Source organism: Eretmochelys imbricata, chromosome 3, assembly GCF_965152235.1.
Source record: "Eretmochelys imbricata isolate rEreImb1 chromosome 3, rEreImb1.hap1, whole genome shotgun sequence".
Classification (NCBI taxonomy): Eukaryota; Metazoa; Chordata; order Testudines; family Cheloniidae; genus Eretmochelys; species Eretmochelys imbricata.
The window spans coordinates 89572931-89597489 of record NC_135574.1 but is presented as its reverse complement, the minus strand read 5'-3'; the positions used below and the strand labels follow the sequence as shown (position 1 = coordinate 89597489).

At 41.9% G+C, this 24559-nt stretch overlaps 1 protein-coding gene across 3 annotated transcripts; it reads right to left on the bottom strand.

Annotated features, from left to right (window-relative positions):
• Window positions 1–1507: 1507 nt before the first annotated feature.
• On the bottom strand, window positions 1508–21130 carry LOC144262768 (amine sulfotransferase-like). 3 transcript variants are annotated; one of them, XM_077812985.1, is made up of 9 exons: window positions 21001–21130; window positions 20644–20731; window positions 17107–17148; window positions 13193–13366; window positions 11636–11844; window positions 9724–9850; window positions 5606–5700; window positions 2896–3076; window positions 1508–1749 (listed from the first exon to the last, which is right to left on the bottom strand). In XM_077812985.1, the coding sequence occupies exons 4-9, from the start codon at window positions 13353–13355 to the stop codon at window positions 1625–1627; spliced, it is 900 nt and encodes a 299-aa protein (XP_077669111.1). In that variant the 5' UTR covers window positions 13356–13366; window positions 17107–17148; window positions 20644–20731; window positions 21001–21130; the 3' UTR covers window positions 1508–1624. The 3 variants fall into 3 exon arrangements, with proteins under 3 accessions (XP_077669111.1, XP_077669110.1, XP_077669109.1); XM_077812984.1 differs by lacking the exons at window positions 1508–1749; window positions 17107–17148 and having other exon boundaries at window positions 1752–3076; XM_077812983.1 differs by lacking the exons at window positions 1508–1749; window positions 17107–17148; window positions 20644–20731 and having other exon boundaries at window positions 1752–3076; window positions 21001–21106.
• Between the last annotated feature and the right edge of the window lie 3429 nt (window positions 21131–24559).

Here is a 24559-nt window from a genome sequence, read left to right as displayed (position 1 = left end):
ACCATTGATTCTGGATCCTGCAGCTCCTCCAGAGCAAGTGGCTTTCCACCTCCCTCATCCTCTGTGGATGCCCAGCCTCCATAGTCTGGGGCTCAATTGGATTCCTGACAGGAGCCTGTAACATGTATCCACTCTCCTTCGTCAGCCAGCCGTGACTGAACTGAGCTGCTCCCCTTTACATATTGCTTCCACCTGGAGCATGCCCAGCAAGGATGAGAGGGTGTGACCCCCCGGGCCCAAAGTGAGTGCACCCCATCACATATACTGATCAATGAATTTATTGTGTGAGGTGGATACGGGGGGATAAATTCAAAATAACAAACATATTGGAAATTATGTTATCAATATGTGTCTGCCAGGCAGTGCAGGCAGTGCAGGGCTGAAGCTACCCCACCCTAGAGAAAGGAATGTGGTTCTGCCCCCCAGAAGGTCCATTAAGAAACAATGGGAATGCAATTTACGTAGAAGGTAAACAGGACCATCAAGCCAAGAAGGGGAGAAGGGAGAAGAGAACCACACAGCATTACAGCAGCAGGAGATTGCAGGAAATAGATCAATTTGCATTTTGCAAACACCAGCAGGGGAAGAAATCAGCATGGAATTTCCTTTGCCAGGAGACTCCATGTTACCTTCTTCATAGTTTGAATAAACTTTACGAATAATGTTGCAGGGTAACCTTCAAAAGAATTCATATTAAAGGTACACTGGACTATAAAGGAAAGGAGCAAAGAACCCCAAGTTATGTTTCATGTAAGAAAGCAAAGGAACCACATACACCGGACTTTGTGGGAGATCCTGACCTGAAGGGTGGTCAGCCATCTTGCTGGAAGTAGTGTTGTAAGAATCTGATCCTGAAGAGAGGCTGTAGCTTGTTTTGTTAAGTCGTAGTCTCTAGAAAGCGTTTTGCTTTTAACCATTTCTAACTCTATCCTTTGCACTTGAACTCACTTAAAATCCAAACTCCTTTGGTTAATAAACTTGTTTTACTTTTAATCCAAACCCACCCCTGGCTGTGTTTGATTTAAAGTGAATATCAACTCCAGTTAATGTGGTAGGCTGCTACGTAGTGTATCTAGAAAGGAACAAATGAATCTTAATATCTCTCTGAATGGTCCAGGAAAGGGGAAGATATTGGAAAGCATGCAGTTTGGGGAAAATTCAGGACGGGGAGTGTGTTTGTGTTACCGCTGCATGAGGTAATTGGGTGACTGAGACTAGAGAGGCGCTGTTCTGTTGTAGGCAGGCAGCTCGGGTCAGAGCTCTTAACGAAGGCTGCAGAGCAGACACTCAGGATACTATATGTTTGTCTGCTGACTGTTGGTGTCCAGGCTGTCAGCCACAGCCTCAGAGCAGTTAAGGCACCTATAAGTTTATAGGTAATGTGAGGACATAAACCATGACTGACCTGGATTGCACCCCAGAACATGACAGTCTGTAACACCTTTTCATATCTTAGAACTGGGGTGCTATGGGGTGATGTGCAAATACGTGTAAGAAGGAAAAAAAATTGTGGGTTTAAAATCTTTAATGCGCACAGAATGATGGATTTTTATGAATACTGGAGACAAAAACGTATTTTCATTCTCTTTAGCGCACTTTCACCTCTTTCCAACTGGAAACCAGCTTATATGTCGTCATTAATATCCCAGGTGAACGTGGAAGACAGGTCTTTCATTTTCTCCTTAAAAACATTGTCAAACCTTTCGCTCTGTGCCACAGTCATTGTGTTCTTCCAATCTCCAATGATCCCTAGAGCAGGAGACACAGAAGAGGCATTGGTAGTTAGATACTCTGCTGCCACTTGGACATTTGATTATAATTTGAATATCGCTTGTGCGCGTAAGAGGCTGTGAATGCTGCTAGTTGGGTGCAGTTCCCTTTCTCCTCAGTTCCTTCCTCTCTCATCTCCCCAGAACGTAGCTCTCTAGGGCTTTGGCGGAACATTTCCAGTCCTGAAGGTGTGGGTCAAATAACTTTGACTGCAGTGCAACTAATTTGACCCAGTATTTCTAGACAATGTCACTAATTTTGTTTTAGGAACCAGTGGTTTTATACATCTCAGTTATCATCTTCCTGTACTGATTTATTTCACTGCAAATTTTAGAAGAAAAGGAAGTAGTTACTATTAAGAGAAATATGAGCTTCTCTGAACATCCTTTTCAGGCAATGCTTGTACTTAGGAGTTTGCAGTGGTTCTCTCCTTTTTCCATACCACACTGCCCACTACCATCTAGTTGGGTCCCCCTCCTATTCAGAAGTATAAGAAGACCACAAACCCCAGACATCTATTCATGACACTCCTATATAAGGGCTACAACATGAAAAATACCCCTCTCCTCTCAGCCACAAGAATTGTCCCATAGATTTTATTTCTTTGGCTAATTTCATACTCTAAATAACCCCTGGAAGCTGTAGAGACAAAATCAGTTCCGATACTCACCATGTGTGAAGTTTCCCAGAAGCACTAGACAGAAATGCTTTCAGTTTTCTCTAATGTTCATGTTTTAATTTCTCGAAGATGACCCTTCCCTTTTATAAGTGGCACAAAATGAATGTTACCCTCCACAAGAGCTTATTGAACATTTTCATTTTTAAAATATATGGATACTTTTTTCTCACAGATCAAAAGACATTTGCACTACTTTGCTCAGCAAACATTTAAGACACTGCATTGAGCAAAGGAGTGCAGCTCTCTTTTTTGATCTGTGAGAAATGGTGCCTGATGCATTGTCGCACAGCGATGCACCCTCACTCAGCAGTCCTAGTGCCCCAAAGCCAATTGTTTCCTGGGGACAGAAAGTTGTGATTGGAAGTCCGAGGCAGCGAGCTTCAACACATCCTATGCCAGGATCTGCAGAATTAAATATTTATTAGATTTGGCTGCTTCTGCCTTACCTTTGCGAAGAAAGTGTCCTTTGCCTCGTTCCAGGAGATTGCCTTCCATGGAATTATAGTTTGCCCTGGGATCAGTTTTCATTTTATCAAATGTAGCATTTTCCACAACAGTGTCCAGCTCTTTTTCATTTAGCTGCTTTCCTAAGAATCTGCAGATTTTCAGCACAGTGCCTCTGAGATCCTGAAATGAACATTATTTCAAAGTAACAGTTTCCCAAATAAGGAAAATAAAAGAACTAACTCAATAAAACGATAGAGTAAAGGGTAATGGGATACTTAATGAAAGGGAAACTGAGCATAGGGATATAGCACTAAAGAATAAAGTTGGCTTCTTATTTGGGACCATCAGTCTTACTACACTACTTCATAAGCAAGATTTTAATTCCCTCTAAGAGGCTACAGCAGCATTAAAAACTGGCAGGTGAGTAGCAAGTTAAGCCACTGCAAATTCCTTCTTCATTAGCCAAGACATCCTCGTGGCCTAATGAAGAGAGAAAAGACTCATTTCTGTGACTGTGATTACAACTGCTAGCACCATGTAAGACAAAGGTTGTCAGAATTTTCTGGCTATCTGTATTTTGGTCTGTCTATGGCAACCTATTTTGGAAGCAGAAGGACCCCTGTTGTGTCCAGTTCTGGAGTCCACAATTCAAGAAGGCTGTTGATAAACTGGAGAGGGTTCAGTGAGTAGTCACAAGAATGATTAAAGCTTTAGAAAACATGCCTTCCAGTGACAGACTCAAAGAGCTCAGTGTATCAATGGCTATTAGCCAGGATGGGCAGGGACGGTGTCCCTAGCCTCTGTTTGCCAGAAGCTGGGAATGAGTGACAGGGAATGGATCACTTGATGATTACCTGTTCTGCACATTCCCTCTGCGGCACCTGGCATGGGGCACTGTCAGAAAACAGGGCGCTGGGCTAGATGGACCTGTGGTCTGACCCAGTATGGTCGTTCTTATGTACTTCTTTAATTTAACAAAGAGAAGGTTAAGAGGTGACTTGATTACAGTCTACAATTACCTACATGGGGAACAAATCTTTATTAATGGGCTCTTCAGTCTAGCAAAGAAAAATATAACACAATCCAAAGGCTGGAAGTTGAAGCTAAACAAATTCAGACTGGAAATAAGGTGTACATTTTTAATAGTGAGGGTAATTAACCATTGAAACTATATATCAGGGGGTCATGGTGGATTCTCCATCACTGACAACTTTTAAATCAAGATTAGATATTTTTCTAAAAGATCTGCTCTACAAATTATTTTGAGGAAGTTCTGTGGTCTATGTTATACAGGAGGTCAGATAAGATGATCACAATGGTCCCTTCTGGCTTTGGAATCTATGAATATATATATTAGGAGTTGGACCTCTTAATGGGAAGGGTTTTTCCTCGCTTTGTTAATCAGCCTTGCTGGTCCTATTAACATGCTTCCTGCTGAAGTCAGCAGAGGGGATGCCGCTGCATCTCTACCTATTTAGCTAAGAGGTGCACTCAGATACTCCAGACCTTGTTTAGAAAGTGTGATTAAAATCAGTTTAAAATGGATTTAGTTCAACCAGAAAAAACCCATGTATGGACACTCAAACCTGACTTCTGCTAATCTAGGTGAAGTTGTTAAGGAGCCAAAAGCTAGCTGAGCTGGTAGAAAAGTCAAAAATACTAGTTTCTAAAAAAAATTGAAACTTTGAGGACTTCTGTACTTTTTCAAAGATTTCACATCGATATCTTAATTGAAAATATCAAACCAATTCTTAAAATATTGTATTTACTAAAAACCTAGTTTTGAATAGATCTTGCAAAAAATATCATTTTCACAAAAAATTACAAGAAGATTTTCAGTTTTGCAAAAAAAAAAAAGGGCCATTTTAACAAAACATCTTTTGTTCTAAAAGCAGTTTGAGATGTTCTAAAATGTAACAAACCCTCTCCTTTCCCTTTAGGATGCCTCATGGGATGGGTTGTGTAGCTGCCATCCTGCTATGCAGGAAAAGAAATGAAGTAAAGCAAGATTATTATCTTTTCTAAGTGTACTCAGATCCAGCAGATATTCTTCACTGGGAAGCAAATGATACCTCTTGTGACGAAGTGAATTAGGCTCCTATCTGCTATTGAATGTCAATGGGAGTTAAGTGGCTAACTTACTTTGGGTCTTCTGAACATCTCACCCTATGGTTCTGATTCTTCCACCCTTACTCACACTGAGAAGTACTTTTTCAAGTACTCACATTGAAATCAATGAGACCAATGTACCTTACTCTGTGAAATCAACGAGACTCTTCACAGGGTAAAGTACAGCTCAAAAAGGGTAAAGGTGGCAAAATATCACTGAAAAATGGAGGCATTTTATTTTCTGTTTCTTTCAGATATAAAAAGAACGAGGAGTAGTTGTGGCACCTTAGAGACTAACAAATGTATTTGGGCATAAGCTTTTGTGGGCTAAAACCCACTTCATCAGATGCATAGAATGGAAAATACAGTAGGAAGATACCCTACCCCATTTTTTCATGTTCTCTCTCTATATATATCTTCCTTCTGTATTTTCCATTGCATGCATCTCATGAAGTGGGTTTTAGCCCATGAAAGCTTATGCCCAAATCGATTTGTTAGTCTCTAAGGTGCCACAACTACTCCTCGTTCTTTTTGCTGATACAGACTAACATGGCTACCACTCTGAAACCTTTCAGATACAAAGTGATTGACTGGTCTCACCTTCTTCATCTCCTCATAGGTGAGGAAGAGAATATTGAAGTCATCCTTGTGGGTGTACCAGCCTCTGATGTGATTGAACCAGGAGCCAGCCAATACTTATGAAGAAGAAAAATTATAGAAATAAACGTTAATGATCTCAAACAGAAAAACCGTTCAATTATTGACATTTTTGAATCCTAATAATCCCCCAAGCATGGCTGCAGAATCGATGGAGCAGACTTCCGTTTTTCAGCTTCTCTTCCCTCTGCTGTTGGGGGGATATTTGGGCTCACAGAGATGTTATTCCAGTTCCTGTTTTTATTCACAGCCTTATTCTGGATTATCTTTCATCTTAAACATGAGATAAAGGACAGGCCAAGTCCAGCTTCTCATCTAGGGATCTGAGGCCAAGTTTTGTCTTTTCCACAAACAGACAGACCATTACATGATAACGAATACACATTGCACTGTTACCTCTAGAATCCACTGGCACCATAGCATGGTACTTGCACCCAGCACAACATATTTGCCCTTTTTTGTCCTGGATTATTTACCCATAGATGGTATTTTCCATTACTTTTAATGGTTTAGTGATCACAAACCTAGAATTAAATTGATAGATTCTTAGATTAATATATTCTCTGGCCAGAAGGGATCATTGTGGCATCTAGTCTGACTTTCTGTATAACGCGGGCCATTAAACTTCCCCCAAATAACTCCTAAACATATCTTTTAGAATAACATCCAATCTTGATTTAAAAATTGTCATTGATCAAGAATCTACCATGAACCTTGGTAATTGTTACAGTGGTTAATTACTCTCACTGTTAAACATTTATGCCTTATTTCCAGTTGAAATTTGTCTAGCTTCAACAGCCAGCCATTGAATTTTATTATACCTTTCTCTGCTAGATTGTTCCCCATGTAAGTACTTGCAGACTCTAATCAAGTCATCCCTTAAACTTCTCTTTGTTAAAATGAACAGATTGAGCTCTTTGAATCTTTTGCTAGAAGGCACATTTTCTAATCCCTTAATCATTCTCATGGCTCTTCTCTGAGCCCTCTCCAATTTATCTGCTTCCTTCTTCAGTTGTGGGCATCAGAACTGGACATGGTATTCCAGCAGTGGTCACACCAGTACCAAATACAGAGGCAAAATAATCATGTCAGTGTTGATGCCCAGGGTGAAACTAATCTCTTCCATTCCTCTCTGTCATTTGATACTACTTCCATCCACTCGATGGTGTTATGATCAACCATTCTCATCTTCCTGTGAAGGGTTCTTTTTAAGGTCTCCTGGGCACCCTCATTTCCCACCCTTGTTTCCTCTTGACGACTTCATGTGCGACTCTGTGTGTTGGCATCTGAAGTGCATGCCCCATATAGTCCAGTCCTTCCTTCTAATTCTAGTGGAAATAAGCTGCTGGCCGGTGATTTCTTGGTTATATTTCTTGGTGATGACGTCTCTCCATCCAACGTCCAGAATCTTTGTAGGCACCTATTTTCAAAGACATCTGATTTTCTGTTGAACATTTTAGTAGATCTTTAGCTATCAATGCCATACGTTTCCACAAAGAGGTTAGTGAGTTGAAAATTCTCAGTTTTGCGTTGTTACCGTATATCTTTGATGTCCGTGTGTTGTGGAGATTAGTGAATGAGGTGGATATTTTCTTAACCTTATTGTCACATTATTCTTGATGTTCCTGTTGACTAGAATGGTACTGCCCAGGCTGATGGATTGTTCCACTTTCTTGATGTTTTTGCCTTCTAATATGAAATTGCCGCTTGACATCTGAGTTTCAAGGATTCAACTGATTCTGAGCCCTGATTGACCTGCAGGTTTTGCCAGGTTGTCTTTCTTTGTTTGTAGCTTTTCCAGGGTATTCCTCAGTAGTGTCTCAGTCTAGGTCTTCTAAGCTTTTGCCATCTGGGTATCAGTTTTTCTGTTACTAACACACTTCTTCATTATCCTTTCTATGGCAATGCCAAACAAGAGCAAAAATAACATGTGGTCCACAATGAACCACTCTCTTGTCAGGTTGTTCACTCTGATAGAGCAACCTTGCATCTCTGTACATGGCCGGTATGGTGTTGATGGATTTAGAGGGAATTTCGCAGGACTGAAGAATATTCCGCAATGCACGCCATGCTGGCTGTCAAATACCTTTTGAAAGTCAATGATATCAATGATGAAGGATACCTGGAATTCACTGAATTGTGCTTGGTGTCTGACTTAGTTCCTGCAAGGACCCTGTTCCCTTCTAGAGACATACACAAGGAACCATGGAATTTGACAGATGGCAAAACAAAAAAAGAAAACAATTGCATCTGCATGAGTTGGAGATTCAGGTCATCTGTCCAAGATGCAAGGGCACATCAAGCCACAGATGACAACAGCAACCAAAACCTTTGCATTGCCAAACTGAAATTAAAACTGAGAAAGACCAATGTTAAAAGAAAGCGGCAAAGAAATCAATAATCTAAAACTGAAAACAAAAATGTGCTCTGAGAAATTCCAGCGTGAACTATGGAACAGATTTGGGGTGCTAAGAGAGGCAGAGGAAGGTGAGATAGAGATTGGACCTGAAGAAAAATGCACAGTGCTCTGAGACAACGTGATTCAAGCTCCAGCAGTCAGCACACACACAGAGCAAGGACTGAATAAGCCAAGAGACCTCGCATCTCAACAAGGAAAGAAAAGCACTGAAAGGAAATCTCCTGAATGCTAAGACAAATGAAATATTAGAAGAAGCAAAGGGAAAGTACAAGACAGCAGACAAAGCAGTGAGAAGTGTGGACATTTCAAAACAGGAAATGGGCCAATAAAAAGCCAAGATGAAAAAAGGCTTACAACTGAGGTGTAACAGAAAGACACATGGGTAGAGCATGTCAGACAAGTCGTCAACAGCCTCAGCCCCAGATACTGATGAAACATGTGAACCTAAACTACTTGGCATTAACACTGATGCAACAGAGATGTCAGGAATACAGGCTGCAATTAAGGAGCTGAAAACAACAAAATGGCAGGAGATGATCAAATCACAGCTGAAAATCTAAAAGAACTGGACCCCACTACCCTAATAAAACTGACAGAACTGTTGCAAGTTCTGGGGAGAAGAGACCCCTCCTGGCAAGTGAAAACATGGAATCGTTGGCAGAGTACCTAAAAGGGTGATCTCACTGATGGCAATAACTGGAGAGGAGTCACACTACTCTCTGTTGTAGGGAAAATCCTCTGTAGTGTGATTCTAAACAGGACAAAAGAGGCAGTGGATTCAAAGCTTAGGGCAGAAGAGGCTGGATTCAGGCCCAAAAGCTCCTATGCAGATCAGATAGTCACACTAATTCCCATAATAGAAGAATGTGTAGAATATATTTTACTATGTACTGAAATTTTCAGTGTACCATAAGCTGCCTTAGTGAGAATGTTGCATTGTCAGAGATATTAAGAGAGATGCCAGGAGCTAGATAGGTTACAGCTGAGTCTTTTGGCTCTTTGGAAGGTAGAAATAGTGGTTTGGGATTGCGGAATAGGCATAATAATTGTGGAAAACTACTAAACCAGAAAATTAATTGTGGAAAACTACTTCTGTGTGTTCTCTGTATAGCGCTCATCCTCATCTCCTCCCGTGTGTTATCTGAGCGCCTAAGTGGAGTTGAAATGTGTTGAAATCTTCATAGGTTTCAGAGTGACCATCCAGTTGAGATACATGAGGCTACTTGTACTTTACTGGTGCAGTGCATGTGCCTATGCAGCCCCCCTGGACTACCTTTGCTCAAAATCTCTATTGTGAGCTGTGAATGATACTGCATTTATAGCAACCTTAGACCCCAGGTTGTGAGGTGGGGGCCAGGATTTTGACCAGCTCCACCGTCTAAGTAATTTACGCACTCAGATAGAAGAAAAGGAGGACTTGTGGCACCTTAGAGACTAACAAATTTATCTGAGCATAAGTGAGCTGTAGCTCACGAAAGCTTATGCTCAAATAAATTTGTTAGTCTCTAAGGTGCCACAAGTACTCCTTTTCTTTTTGTGGATACAGACTAACACGGCTGTTACTCTGAAACCACTCACATAGGTTACTCAGGCTGTGGTCAGTGAGCACGGTTTGGCCTTTTAGCAGTAAATGAAACCTTACCTTTCCCAGCTAAAAACCTCTCCAGAAAATTATTAAAATCTGGTATTGTCTGAAGTAGGACTGAAAGGCTGGAAAAATGAAAATAGGAAACCACAACGTCCTTAGGGTTTCTGGCTACATAAATAACCTGCAAGGTAAAAAGAGTGACAGTCTCAGGTAGATTAAAGGGACACCATTAACCTACAAATTGGTGGTTTTATAAAATTGCTATTGCTGCAAGTAACATTAAAATCATTATATCTGAAAAGGGCTAGAATAAGTACTTCAGTAAGTATTTTATCCTGATTTAAATGAATGGGATTCTTTTTGTGTCTTTGCCAGCATTTCCTGTACATTCAGTGGCGTTATTGCGCTTCCTTAATTGCAAAGACCGTCATACACATGCATAACTGTCTACATATGATAATACCATTGACCTCAAGGGGATTACTCACTGTTGTAAGGTTAAGCACATGAGTAAGTGTACTTAGAATCAGGTCTTCAAGTTATGTCCAGTTATTTATATGGGTCTTTCACACAGCAAGAGAGGAGCAAAACCATTTAAAAATCATGGGAAATGTGACAATAAGCAGCACAAAAATTAACAGGTAGTGCAGTTGCAGTGTACTATCTGAAAAGAATGTAAACTTGAATAAATTCATTTGATTTTGAGTTCCTTTTTAATACAAACACTATTAAGTCAGCAACCGATATCTATTTGTGTGTATTGTGTTGGTATATTGGTAAAGTATTTCACTGAAAAACATATCCTCTGACTAGAATCCTAGTAAGCATGAATTTACTGCTCTTTCAAAAAAAATTGCAGCTGGAGATATTTTTAGAGAATTGTAATGGATACAATGTTTAATAAGTAATGCTAAAATGCACTGCTGAACAGCACAACCAATTTCTTCAACAACTTGGAGCTGAGAATTTCTGGAAAACCACACAGACAGCTGAGCCATATGGTGGTGCACAGTAAGAACAGCCAGCCAGAAGCCATGAAGAGAAATACTCCCTGTACCATCAACATGGTCTTAAAATTGTGAAAACCTACATGAGCCCTGTAAAATACACATAAGCAATACAAGATTTCCAGATGTCTGTAGTTTAAATTGTGCTCTGTGAAGCTTAGGAGATGCTGTTGTTCCATTTACTTTTACCGTCCCTGTAACTTTAAGGAGTCTTTCTGCATGGGAGATGGGGCTGAGCTAAAAAGCCAATCAGGAGGAAGGTTCCTATGGATTGAGAGGTTGCACTGATGGAGCTCATGCGGTGCAAGCTCTGCACCATGCATCTGCTCATCTTAATATAGGTGTTACTGCAACAGAGAGAAGGAAGCTGCAAGGGTGACTGTGAAGGGAGTGTCATGGGGAAGTGGGTGCACGGCACATGCCATCTTTCATGGGAGATCCAGGTAGCAATGTAAGAGATTGGCATCACTCCCACAAGGCAGTTCTCACACTTCCTCTACAATTACATTGATAACATAAGAGCTTACAGTTATATAGCTACATACATCACAACAAAACCACTGTAATTTACAATATAACATGCAGACTGTAATGATCCTAACCCATCAATAATGCCCCTTTTAGGGTGAGCTGTCATGATGAGGAAGAAGTAGCTCCGTTTCTTGGCCCAGAGGTCAAGCACAGCAGTTCCATGAAAAATGGGATCTCCACTGAAACTGGACACTGAAGTCCTGAGGTCTTGATTGAACTTGTTTTTCCCCCTTTGGCTGGGTCTAAGGACATGGAATGGGGCTTTGGAGGAAGTGAGCCCCATCTCCATGCAGGGGAAATTTGCTTTTGGAAGGGTGATTTTGGGGAGGGCAGACAGTCTGGCCCAGAGGATTTAGACTGATTTACTGGTGAAAGCTACAAGTTTTCCTCGATAATGTTAATTAAATTATAAAAACAGCATCACCTACTTTTCCTCTCCTGTTCCTCAGATCTCTTGGAACTAAATAGTAAGGCAGGTGAGTAACAAAGAGACGAGGTGATGGACGATGGACATAATCAATATTATGTATGTTATACTCCAGCCATGGGACTCTGTCTACTATTTCCATATTTTCTGTTCCATCTCGATGGCCTTCATGATAAATCAAGCTCAAAATATTCTGAGTCCACACAGTCCCTGGGAAAGAAAATAGCCTTCTTTGAAACAGCTTTGATGCTAATTTGATTTGTAATGTCACGTAATAATCTGCCATAATCACAATCTCGTCAAAACTGTGTCTCATTCTACTTTATAAATGAAGTACAAAAATGTGTCTTCAAGGGAATCCATTAATGCAGCAGGGGTGGGAATCCAAACAGCATTATATTTTTGTACATTTTAGTATAAAAAATCCTGTATGTATCTATGTGCTGGTCAATAACTAAATCTTCAAATATTTTTACCTAGGCTATTCAGGTTCCCCATGGAAACGGTGATTACGACACACAGTTTTTCTCCCTCTGATGTAGCCTCAGTGCTGCGGCATGACTGTCCATTCCAGTAATAACCAGTGGATTCACTGGCCCTATCCAAAGCACCCTGTATACTGTTGTTCTGAGAGTTTTTACGTACCCCTATTCCACTCCCGCAGTGGAAGAGCACCGGTGCTACTTCAGGGCTCATGCAGAAGGCTCACACGGTCTGTCCTGTCTGTGCATGTTACATGACCTCTCAGCAATACAGGGAATTCTCTAGTAAGAAGGGCCCAGGGTACTTTAGTGACCAGAACTGGACATGCCAAAAGCTGTGTTACAATGTTTAGTATCCAATGGGGTATAGAGTCCTTCTCTCTAAGCTCCTCACAGAGGAGTTGGTTCTGCTATATTATAACTCTTCAGCTGCAAGTAATTCTCAAACCTCATAGGCAGCAAGAGGTGCTATTCTTGTTTGAAGAAAATATATCACTGCGAAGTCTGAGAACAAAAATGCTGATCACCTGAGTACAGGTAGTTGGTAGTTCAGCTTGAATACTCTGTGACAGGCCTGGGATCAATCTGGGGAGGGAGGGTGTTTAGAAGATGGCTGTCTCAGGGGAGTCTGAGGTTTTGTATTTGTGTCTAAATTCATTAGTCTGAGCACTCACACCACCTTCCCTTTCCATGAACTTACTGTTTCCAAAATATTGCTGACATAAAGGTTTACACAAAGGAGAATAAAAATAGTGGTCGACTACAGAAAGAAATAGATGCAGTTTATTATAATACGTATTTGGGCATAGCTTTGGGCAATATTTGCCCAGTTCAAATATACTTTGCAGATTACCTCTAAAGCTTTAACCTTCTGCCATTGCTTAAACATAGGGATGAAACTGAGATAATGTCTCCAATAAACTATTGGCAGTTAATAGATTTTAAACTGCTACCACCAAAAATAGGTCATAATGGTGGTCAATAAACTTGTTGGAAGGGGGCGAGGAGGGTCAATAAAGGTTTCAGACAAAAATCAGATATGATTTTCCTAAAGGGAATCAAGCAATCAGTCTTACCTGATTTTGGATAAGTAACTACAAATACATCACTGTCTCTGATTTCAAAATCCTCCAGTGAATCTATGTATTCAGGTCTAACAAGGTGTGGTTGGAAATAAATTCCTTTATGTTGGAACAAAAATTCTTCTGATGGCTCCATTGTTAACTCCGTTTCACCCATATGTCAAGAATCTGCAGGTTAGAAAATTTAATTTTATATCCTTTTTATTTGATGTTATCTATCCTTCAGGACAAAACTTTCAGGACAACATAAACAAAACAGATCCCTTTTTGATAACAAAATGTACATTAAGAAAAACAGCAAAGTGAATGACAGCATAGAAATGGCACTTTTAGGGACTGGCATGAGAACAGAATATCTTTGGCAGGTAAAAATGCTGTGTTATATGTTGTTGTTGGGTTCTTTACTTGTACAAAGTGTCTGGTATTGTTAGGCACCAATATTGCTTCACGAATTATCTGACGTCACAGAATCCATGTCAATGGGCACTTAAAGTCAGAGCTACTCAAGGAGCTCACCACGTCGTCCAGTGCTTTCTATGAGCGACGACTTAGTCCTTGTGCACAACCAGAGGAACGAGGCTGCATTTCAGTTAAGTTTGTGTCTGGAATTTTGTTCATACCATCTTATTATTTCTGATTCTCTCTCTCATATTTCCCTGTTTAATATGTTTCTCCCCGTCCCTTCTTTTCTAGTAACATAAGTTCAGCAAAATAGGAGGGAGGGAGAGGAAATTTCTTTCCTCTCAAGAGTTTTCTTTGATAATTTTATTTTTGGCCACTATATTTTATAAGATCCCAAACCTATCAGTCAGTGACATCATGCCACATACGTGCCAGTGGAGCACATTGGCTACGTCCTTCCAACAGAGAGCAGAGAGACAAAGAAATTGGAGTAAAATGACCTTCTAGAGGATTTCACCTCATATGTCTCTTACAGTATTTGAGTTGGAACAGAAATCTCCATGTAGTTTATCAGAATAAGTGAATTGATACCCAGGTCTCTCTCTTTCAGGCTTTCCAATAAAAGATGCCTTTTTTGTGGTATACAACTAACAAAGAGGTGTGTGTGGTGTGGGGAAAAAGCCCTTGTTAGTGTCATTAGACAGCATACAAGGCTCAATAAGAGTAATTGCACATGCAAGGTCAGTGACATGACTTAGGCCTGGCCTACACGACAGAGTTAGGCTCCATGTAAGGCTGCTTATGCAGAGGCCTGACATCCTGAGTTCCCAGGGGGTGCTCGACCCCCACTCCACCCTTTCTTCCAAACCCTCACCCGGCCTCTTCCTCCACCCCCGTACCACCTCTACTCCTCCCCCAGTACCTGCTGCACACCACTGAACAGCTGATCCACAGCAGGCGGGAGGGTTGGGGAGATGGGGAGGAGCTGATCGGGGGCTGCTGGTGGGTGCTGAGCACCTGCTATATTTTTTTCCATGGATACTCCAGGCCTGGAGCACCCACGGAATTGGCGCCTATGAGCGTATGGCAAACTAATTCTGTCAGTGTACAGACGACAGCCTTGCTCCCACCAGCGTAAGTGCTCTACTACACTGACCTCATAACTTCACCTCCAGGAGAGGCGTAGGCCTTATGTTGGTGTCGTTAGGGTGATGCAGAGTCTGTGTAGCACTGTGTTCCTTACATCCGCTGTTGGCTGTCATTCTTGTCAATTTGACAGCTTTGACAAGAAAGGCTGGTAGGCTCCTTGCTGTAAATCCAAAGCCCAGCTCACAACTTAGGCTATCACTCCACGGCAGGTGTGGGGCTTCAGCAGGAGCCCAGCTGTCGCCTGGGCTCCCCGCTCTGAACCAGGCCGCTGCCCGGGTTCCCTGCTCCCCACACTGAGCCAGGCTGCCACCTGGGCTCCCGGCTCTCAGCTTCCAAGCAGGCTGCCACCCAGGCTCCTGACTCCACACTGGGAGCCCAGCTACTGTCTGGGCTCTCAGTTCCCTGCTCCCTGTGCTCCTGGCTCCCTGTTCCCCAGATGGCAGCCAGCGAGGAGCAAGGAGTCTAGGCAGCCGCTGGGCTCAGAGCAGGGAGCTGGGAGCCCGAGAAGCAGCTGGCCTGGGAGTGGGGATCTGAACTGTGGTGGCAGATGGGTTCCCAGCAGGGAGCTCCCTCTGGAGCTAAGAGCCTTGTGCTCTCAGACCTCCACACTGCCCCTCTTAAATGACTACGAACACTCCTGGTAAGGACGTGCCCCACAGAGAGAAGGAGTATAGTGGGGACAAAAAACCACAATAGTTACTATGGTGGCTGCATATCGACATCAGTTTGTAGTGTTGACATGCCTTTAGTTGTGACCAAGCAGGAGGTGCAGTCATTGGCCAGGAGATGACAGTCCTGCTCACAGTCTCTCTCATCCAGCTGTTTCAACTTGAAGGAGCAACAAGCTGAACAACGCTGGGTGTTTTATACATTTGCTGTTGGATGGAGTGACCCGGTTCTTCTTCTTGGCAAAGGTGATGCAGCCCAATCCAAAAGTGACCTGTACTCAGGGGTGAAAGTAACTTAAGGGACTTACTGGTATGCATGGCTGGGGAGGGGGAAGGGGGCAGAGGGGTGCTCAACCAGAATGGGCAGGGTCTCAGACAGAAGGGGCGGGGCCTTTAAATCCCTGTACCCTTTAAATTGTCGCTGCTACCCTAGGGCTCAGACAGTGGGTCTCTGGCAGTGATTTAAAGAGTCAGGGGCACCGGCCGCTGCCAGAAGCCCAGGGCCCTTTTAAATTGCTGGCCTGGGGAAGCTTCCCCCTGCTGGTACAGTCCGCTGTGTACGGGCTCTTGCTGGTATGCCGTACTGGACCATACAGGCTTACTTTCACCTCTGCCTGTACTTCTGGCAATGAGTTGAAATGTCCAACCATGAGATGAGTTGTGTCTCTTCTCATCATCCAATGAGAAAACAAGGCATCTCCTGTTTGACTGTGATGGGGTGGCACCCCACACCAGCCCTGATAGAGTTGACGAGGGTCTGAGAAGTCCATTAAGTTACCTGGTGTCATCTGTGAGAGGGAGGGCCAGGGTTAATTAAGAGTAAAGCCCAACTGGGGGAAAGGCTTGGACAGCACTGTGGGCGGGGCTACTCAGGAAGAGCAGCGCTTTAAAAAGCCTGCTCCTAAGCGACCAGAGGAGCTAGCAAACAGGGGAGTTTTGCAAGGGAGTTGTTGTGAAGGGGAGCGTTGGGGGGGGCTACATACATGTAACATTCCTTAAACTTCCTTAAGCTTAAGCCAAAACACACACACACATACCCCCAATAAAAACAAAACAACAACAAAGGAACAAGCTGCAGGAATAAAAAGAGAATGCAGGCAGAAACCCAGCAACAGAGTGGGGGCTGCCCAATTTATTGCACCCAATGCAGCACATATGATTACATCCCCTATGGGCAGGTGGCGTATGTGTGCATTCAGTGCAAGGAACTCCTGGACCTCAGAGACCATGTATGGACTCTGGAGACCGGGTGGCTGAGCTGGAGAAACTAAGGGAGACAGAGCGATACACAGATGAGACTTTCCGTGACATAGTAGAATGGTCCCAACCCTTGTCTGACAGCCTCTGTGCTGTTGAGGAGGATGAAAGTTTCAGGGAAGGAGAACACTTCCTCCTGCACCTCAACCTCCAGCCCTGAGCCCCCTCCTACACCCAAGCTCCCTCCCTCTTAGTTTAGCAGAATTTGGCTTACCGGGACCCCCCATTCCCCTAACATGTCAATAACAAAGCTTTTATTGTATCCAGGGGTGGCCCTAGACTAGCTACCAGAAACTGGCGCCCGAGGTGAACCATGCAATCAGCGCCCCTACCCTCAAACGCCAAGGACAGATCTAGGCTGACATTTTTGGTATACTGGGAAACATTTTGCCCCTTTTTTACTCTGTTTTTTTGTTGTAAACAGAGGCTTACTTATTCAGTTTCTGAGTCCATCCATCTGTCCATCCAATGTTTCTGAGATCGGATAAAACAGAGACATGAAATTTTCAGAATAGATTTTTACATGACAGCTAGATGATATTTCAGTCCGATTTCAAATAAAAATGTATTAAAATGTTAATTATAATTTTTATTATTACAAATCCAAAATCATCCATTACACTATCCTGTTTTAACTACCATTACCACCACATCCAATATAGAAAGAAATAAGAAAACTCTGCAATGAACATTAACCTGTATTTACAAAACACTCCAAATAAAAAACACTCTGTGCTCTTAAAACATGACTTTTCTTGCTTTAAGTTTTGAAAATTCAGTCACTAGTTCTTTTAGATCCAGTTTTCCAGCTATTTCATGCTCTATTGACATTGTGGCAAGTCCAACAAGTCTCTCTTGCACCATTGTTGAACACAAATATGTTTTTATCAATTTTAACTTTGAAAAGCTACATTCCCCACTAGCTCCGGAAACTGGCAAAGTTAAAAGAATGCATAAGCTATAAAAATGTTTGGAAAACTGTCTGAGAGTTTATTTGCACAAACAAACTTCAGTACTTCTTCAGGAGTGGAATGTTTCTTAAGTCGTCTTGAAAAAGCCTGACGCTCACTACACAAATCTGTGGCATCGATGTCTTTTGAATTTTCATGAGTCAATGCCGACTCCAGTTTTATACAAAATTCTCTTATCTGTTTTGCTGTTTTCTTTTGCAAGCTGTGGATATTATATAGAAAGCCAAATGCTGACTCTAGCTGCTGTATCCGTTGAAATCTTCCATTGACCAAGTGAATAGCAGCATCAAGGACTGCAAAGTAGAAATTCACTTTGAACCTCTGTTTTGGGTTCTGAATGAGTGTGTCTCCTCCTTCATACAAAAGCTGCTGTTTCTTTTGCCGAATGTGAACTGGCTCTGGTTCAAATTCTGTCAGAAAGTCTATTTCTTCAGCAAGCTCGAGAGAATCTACCAGTGTTCTTTCAAATCCTTCATCACTTCTGAATTCCTCCAGAATATTTTTAGTTTGCTGCAGTTTTTGAATAGCAAAATGTATGTTCAAGTTCTTTTTCTGAAGCTGCTTACTAGTGAGATTAATCTCAAAATGATGTTACACCACAAAATGAGTGCAGTCATAAATTTGAACTCGGAAAGGCCATTTGGAAGAGCTTCTGCGTCTGAATGTGCCATATTGCCAGATGATCCAGTAAAGGTAATATAATCAGAAATTTCAATTAGGGTATCATAAATGTTTCCAAGTTCATAGCAAAGGGCCTTCACAGCATCAGTGCGACTCTCCCATCTTGTCTGACTAAGTGGTTTCAGAGTCAGAGAATCTACATGGCAAGTCAGAATCTCCCAATGGCGTGTTGAGCCTGAGAAAAACACATAACCACGTTGCACCAGGTCAAAGAAACTGCCTGCCTCCAAACATCATCTAGCAGCATCAATGACAACCAAATTCAGAGAGTGCACACTGCAAGGCACGAAAAAGGCCCTAGGATTGATTTCCATCATTCTCCTTTGCACACCGTTGTCTTTACCCTTCATATTACTCCCATTATCATAGTGTTGGCCACGTAAGTTTTCAATAGATAATGACATGGTTTCAAGCTCTTGTAGAATAGTTTCAGTCATCCAGTCATCTCCTTCAGTGGTACAAAACCCAAAAACTGTTCCTTTATGAGCACTTCAACATTATCTGCATCTGCAGACTTTTCCATATCCACAAAACGAATGATCATCGTCATTTGTTCAACATGACTCACGTCTGGTGTACAGTCCAGTATTATTGAAAAGTATTTTGCCGAGTGAGCAGCTTCTACAATTTTCTTTTTAATGGCATTTGCTAGGATTTGAATCAGTTCATTCTGCATATTTTTTCCTAAGTAATGAACCTGTGTTTCATGATCAGTTATTTTACGTAGATGCTCCTTCATGACCGGATCAAAGAAAGCTAGGTATTCAACAAATTTTAAAAAGTTTCCGTTACCTGGAGTGTAAAATTTTTCATTTCTACTGTGGCCGCGGAATGCTAAATTTTGCACACTGAGAACTCTCACTAAAGCAATCAGACGCTCTAATATTTGTTGCCAATATTCTTCTTTTTCCTTGATCACATATACATTTTCTTCATCGATAGTTTTTCTTTTTTTCAATCGTAATTCAAGTTCTTTCCAATTTTGAAAACATTCCAGATGTTCTGTACTTCTTTCATGTGAAGAGAGAATTGAAGATATGTTTTTCCAGTTTTTCGAACCATATTCAGTAGGTGATGTACCAATTGCTTGATTTCTAAACAGCCTGCAGCAAAAGCAAAACACAGAGTCCTTCAACACTGAACATTGTAACCAGTATCGATGAATTTCTTCCCCATTAATGAGTTTCCTCTTGTAATGCTGAGCAGAGAATTTTCTTTTATTTCCATCCTTAGGGGAGGGAAATTTGTGAACTTGTTCGGGTCCATGTTCCATGAAAATTTGTCACACACTCTCATCACATCTGGGCCATGAAACTGGGTCCCCATACTGTAACTTGTTTGTAACTTCCTCATCCTTTCTTCCTTCTACTTCATTTACTTCAATTTCTGCATGTGTCTCTGAAGGTGAATAAATATTCTCAACTTCCATATCAGTCTGATGCTGTGAGCTGTCTTCATCTAGAAGTAAGTTTCCATCAGCTTGAGTTTCCAAACTGCTTTTTTGTGGATGTGAGCTTCCCTCATCTCGAAGTAATGTACCTTCATCTTGTTGTTCCAAACTGCTTCCACGTGGATGTGAGCTAACCTCCTCTCCAAGTAAAATTCCTTCATCTGGATGCTGTGAATTGCTTCCATTTGTATTTGGATTAAAGAGAAGATATTTCAGGAAGGATCCCTGCTGTTTTGCTTGGTCCTTTTCCTTCTCAGCCTTTTGTTTAAGATACTCAGCTCCTGAGGGTTTTCTTTTTCCTCTTTCTGCCATGGAGCATTTGAATATTGTTATGTACTGTGCTCCTGACTGCAAGCATTATAGCGTTAAGGATGGCTGACACATATACGACATGGTTGCCGATTTAAAACACATGGCAGCCATCCCAACATGTACTTTCACTGCTTAAAGGTTCAATGATTAGTAACATACACTCACTTATCTATTAAAACAGTTAGTTACAGCCTTTACATGGAAACAAAATGACCTTTTTTGATGTTATAAACCAGTTGTTTGAAAGTAATCCCCTTCCTCTTTTAGGGACCTTATTTATTCCATGTGAACCAGTTATAACAAAGAAAAGTTCATAATTATACAGCCCAATAATAACGTTAAGGTTTAATAACGCTTCCTTTTACCCTTCAGGCTGCACTACAAGCTCTACAGAAGTTTTCAGCTTGATGGACACTGCAAAAGGGCTGGTCTAGGGTGGTCACTCATATGCAGGAGTACAGGAGTTATAACCTTTCTACAAATCTCAAATTCCAGCACTGATGTGTAGAATGGCATCAGGCCAGCCAGGTGCAACAGTTGTACGCCTACACAAACCTGTTTCTCCCTTAACTTTTCCATCCATCTCTGCTGACACAGCAGGAACTATCTATTGCCAGTTGAAAGTTCCATCTTCATGCACATACTGTAAAACAAACGATGGCTTAGATTACATTTACTTTCACCAGTCAACTCTTTAACACACACTGGTGTTGTGACTTCGTTGTTGGATAACCACACCCAAAAAAGCATTTAAAGATCAGATTCCCATGCCACTCAGCTTATTGCCAAAGAACAGCGTTGGAAAATATTTCCACTGCATACAGTTCACTGCTGAAGCTCATAAGATATTTAATTCATTCACAGATTTACTGATGGAGATGTTTTAGTAATATATAATAAAATAATGTTTACCTTCTCTGCTCTATTTCTGCTGCTCCAAGATACAAGCCCACACTCCTGCCTTCCACTTGAATAAACAAGACTGATACTCACTCCTAGAAACAGGAGAATACTTTTTTTTACAGCTCGTGTGCAACCTGATTGGAGTTTTATGGGGGTGGGTTTTTTTTCTTTTAATCTCTTCCAACCTTTGAACTGAAGGCTGACTGCTAGTGAAAGATTACAAAACAGGGTAGTTCTTAGAAATGTGAAAAGAGTTCAAAATGTCTGAATAAAAACACATTACATTGAGTAATGTGACTCAAATTCCCAGAGTATGTCTGATTTAAATAACTCAACAGCAAAACTATTCAAATGATAGGTTTCAGAGTAGCAGAGGTGTTAGTCTGTATTAGCAAAAAGAAAAGGCGGACTTGTGGCACCTTAGAGACTAACCAATTTATTTGAGCATAAGCTTTTGTGAGCTACAGCTCACTTCATCGGATGCATTCAGAGGAAAATACAGTGGGGAGATTTATATACATAGAGAACATGAAACAATGGGTGTTACCATACACACTGTGACAAGAGTGATCACTTAAGGTGAGCTATTACCAGCAGGAGAGCGGGGCGGGGGGAGGCGGGAGGGGGGGAACCTTTTGTAGTGATAATCAAGGTGGGCCATTTCCAGCAGTTGACAAGAATGTCTGAGGAACAGTGTGTGTGTGTGTGTGGGGGGGGGATAAACATGGGGAAATAGTTTTACTTTGTGTAATGACCCATGCACTCCCAGTCTCTATTCAAGCCTAAGTTAATTGTATCCAGTTTGCAAATTAATTCCAATTCAGCAGTCTCTCGTTGGAGTCTATTTTTGAAGTCTTTTTGTTGAAGTATTGCCACTTTTAGGTCTGTAATCGAGTGACCAGGGAGATTGAAGTGTTCTCTAACTGGTTTTTGAATGTTATAATTCTTGACGTCTGATTTGTGTCCATTTATTCTTTTACGTAGAGACTGTCCAGTTTGACCAATGTACATGGCAGAAGGGCATTGCTGGCACATGATGGCATATATCACATTGGTAGATGTGCAGGTGAACGAGCCTCTGATAGTGTGGCTAATGTAATTAGGCCTATAATGGTGTCTCCTGAATAGATGTGTGGACACAGTTGGCAACGGGCTTTGTTGCAAGGATAAGTTCCTGGGTTAGTGGTTCTATTGTGTGGTTGCTGGTAAGTATTTGCTTCAGGTTGGGGGTCTGTCTGTAAGCAAGGACTGGCCTGTCTCCCAAGATCTGTGAGAGTGATGGGTCGTCCTTCAGGATAGGTTGTAGATCCATGATGATGCGTTGGAGAGGTTTTAGTTGGGGGCTGAAGGTGATGGCTATTGACGTTCTGTTATTTTCTTTGTTGGGCCTGTCCTGTCGTAGGTGACTTCTGGGTACTCTTCTGGCTCTGTCAATCTGTGAGTGGATGGGTCATTACACAAAGTAAAACTAATTCCCCATGTTTATCCTCCCCCCCCCCCCCGCACCCACTGTTCCTCAGATGTTCTTGTCAACTGCTGGAAATGGCCCACCTTGATTATCACTACAAAAGGTTCCCCTCCTCGCCCCCCACTGCTCTCCTGCTGGTAATAGCTCACCTTAAGTGATTGCTCTGGTTACAGTGGGTATGGTAACACCCATTGTTTCATGTTCTCTATGTATATAAATCTCCCCACTGTATTTTCCACTGAATGCATCTGATGAAGTGAGCTTTAGCTCACGAAAGTTTATGCTCAAATAAATTGGTTAGTCTCTAAGGTGCCACAAGTACTCCTTTTCTTTATTCAAATGATAGTATACTAGTTTACACTTTCACGCCAACTTTTTCATACAAGCAGCGTGATTAAGGAAGACAGGAGAAATGGAAAGAGGAAAAAAAGAAGTGGTGATGTAGATCTGAGAATCATCAGCATAAAGATGGCAGTTAAAACCCTATGGCTGGAGCCTGGGATTAAGCCATATAAAGGAACATTTCTGCTAAATTTTAATGAAAAATGTCCTCAGTGTGGCCTAGGGATTGGGAAGATCCCCATAGGGAAGGCATTGCCTACGCCCAGTTTTGAGTAAGATGCCAATGTCATCTGCTGATGTGTACAAACTGGCACTAAGCACACCTCTGAGACTCAACCCTGTGCCCACTGAAAACGATTGGAGTTTTGCAGTTGACTTCGAAGAGAGACATTTCAGGCAGACATGCCAAACCCATGGAAAAAACAACACAGAAATTGGGCTTGTTTTTGGCTTAATTGGCTTGTGAGTTGCTTATTGGCTACTTTTTGGCTTGTAGGTTGTTTGGCTTGCAGCTTGTTGCTTCTTTTTTTTGATTGGCTCCCAGTAAGCAGGGGCAAGGGGGGAGAGAGTCAGGGGTGCACAGCAGGCCCACCACAGTCCCAGACTGCACGTCGGGGGGATATAATCACATAGAGTGTTGGGGTTCTTAGGGATTGGCTTGTTTTGACCTTGTTTTGAAATGGGATTAGCTTGATTTTTGGCTTATTGTGAAAGTTGGGGTGCTTATTTACTATGTGAAAGTTGGCAACTGTGATTTCAGACCCCAAGTGACAATTTTAACTCCATGGTCTCAGAATCCACTGTGATGGGTTGGATCACAGAAACCCCCTTGGGGCTGCCAACTGATGTGCCACGACTACTTCTGCCCCTGCTTTCCCTGACAGCTTGGGACTCCAGCCCCCTGTCTTGTTGAGCCAGATATGCTAGTTTGCTCCAACACAGAGCCAGGGTCTGAACCACATGCCCCAAAGCTTCAGACTTAACTGAAAGCAGCTTAAGTAGTGTTCCTGTCTTTAACACTCAGATGCCCAATTCCCAGTGGGGTCCAAACCCCAAATAAATCCATTTTACCCTGTATAGAGCTTATACAGGATGAACTCATAAATTGTTTGCCCTCTATAACACCAAATAGAGAGATATGCACAGCTGTTCTCCCCCCACCCCCACCCCACCCAGGTATTAATACATACTCTGGGTTAATTAATAAGTAGAAAGTGATTTTATTAAATACAGAAAGTAGGATTTAAGTGGTTCCAAGTAGTAACAGACAGAACAAAGTGAATTACCGAGCAAAATAAAATAAAGCACGCAAGTCTAAGCCTAGTACAGTAATAAAACTGAATTCAGATAAAATCTCACCCTCAGAGATGTTTCAATAAGTTTCTTTCACAGACTGGACACCTTCCTACTCTGGGCACAGTCCTTTCCCTAGTACAGCCCTAGTTCCAGCTCAGATGGTAGCTAGGGGATTTCTCATGAAGGCTGCCCCATTTGTTCTGTTCCACCCACTTATATATCTTTTGCATAAGGTGGGAATCCTTTGTCCCTCTGGGTTCCCACCCCTCCTTCTCAATGGAAAAGCACCAGGTTAAAGATGGATTCCAGTTCAGGTGACATGATCACGTCTCTGTAAGACTTCATTACCCACTTGCCAGCCCACACGTATACAGGAAGACTTACAAGTAAAACAGAGCCATCTACAGTCAATTGTCCTAGTTAATGGGAGCCATTAAGATTCCAAACCACTATTAATGGCCC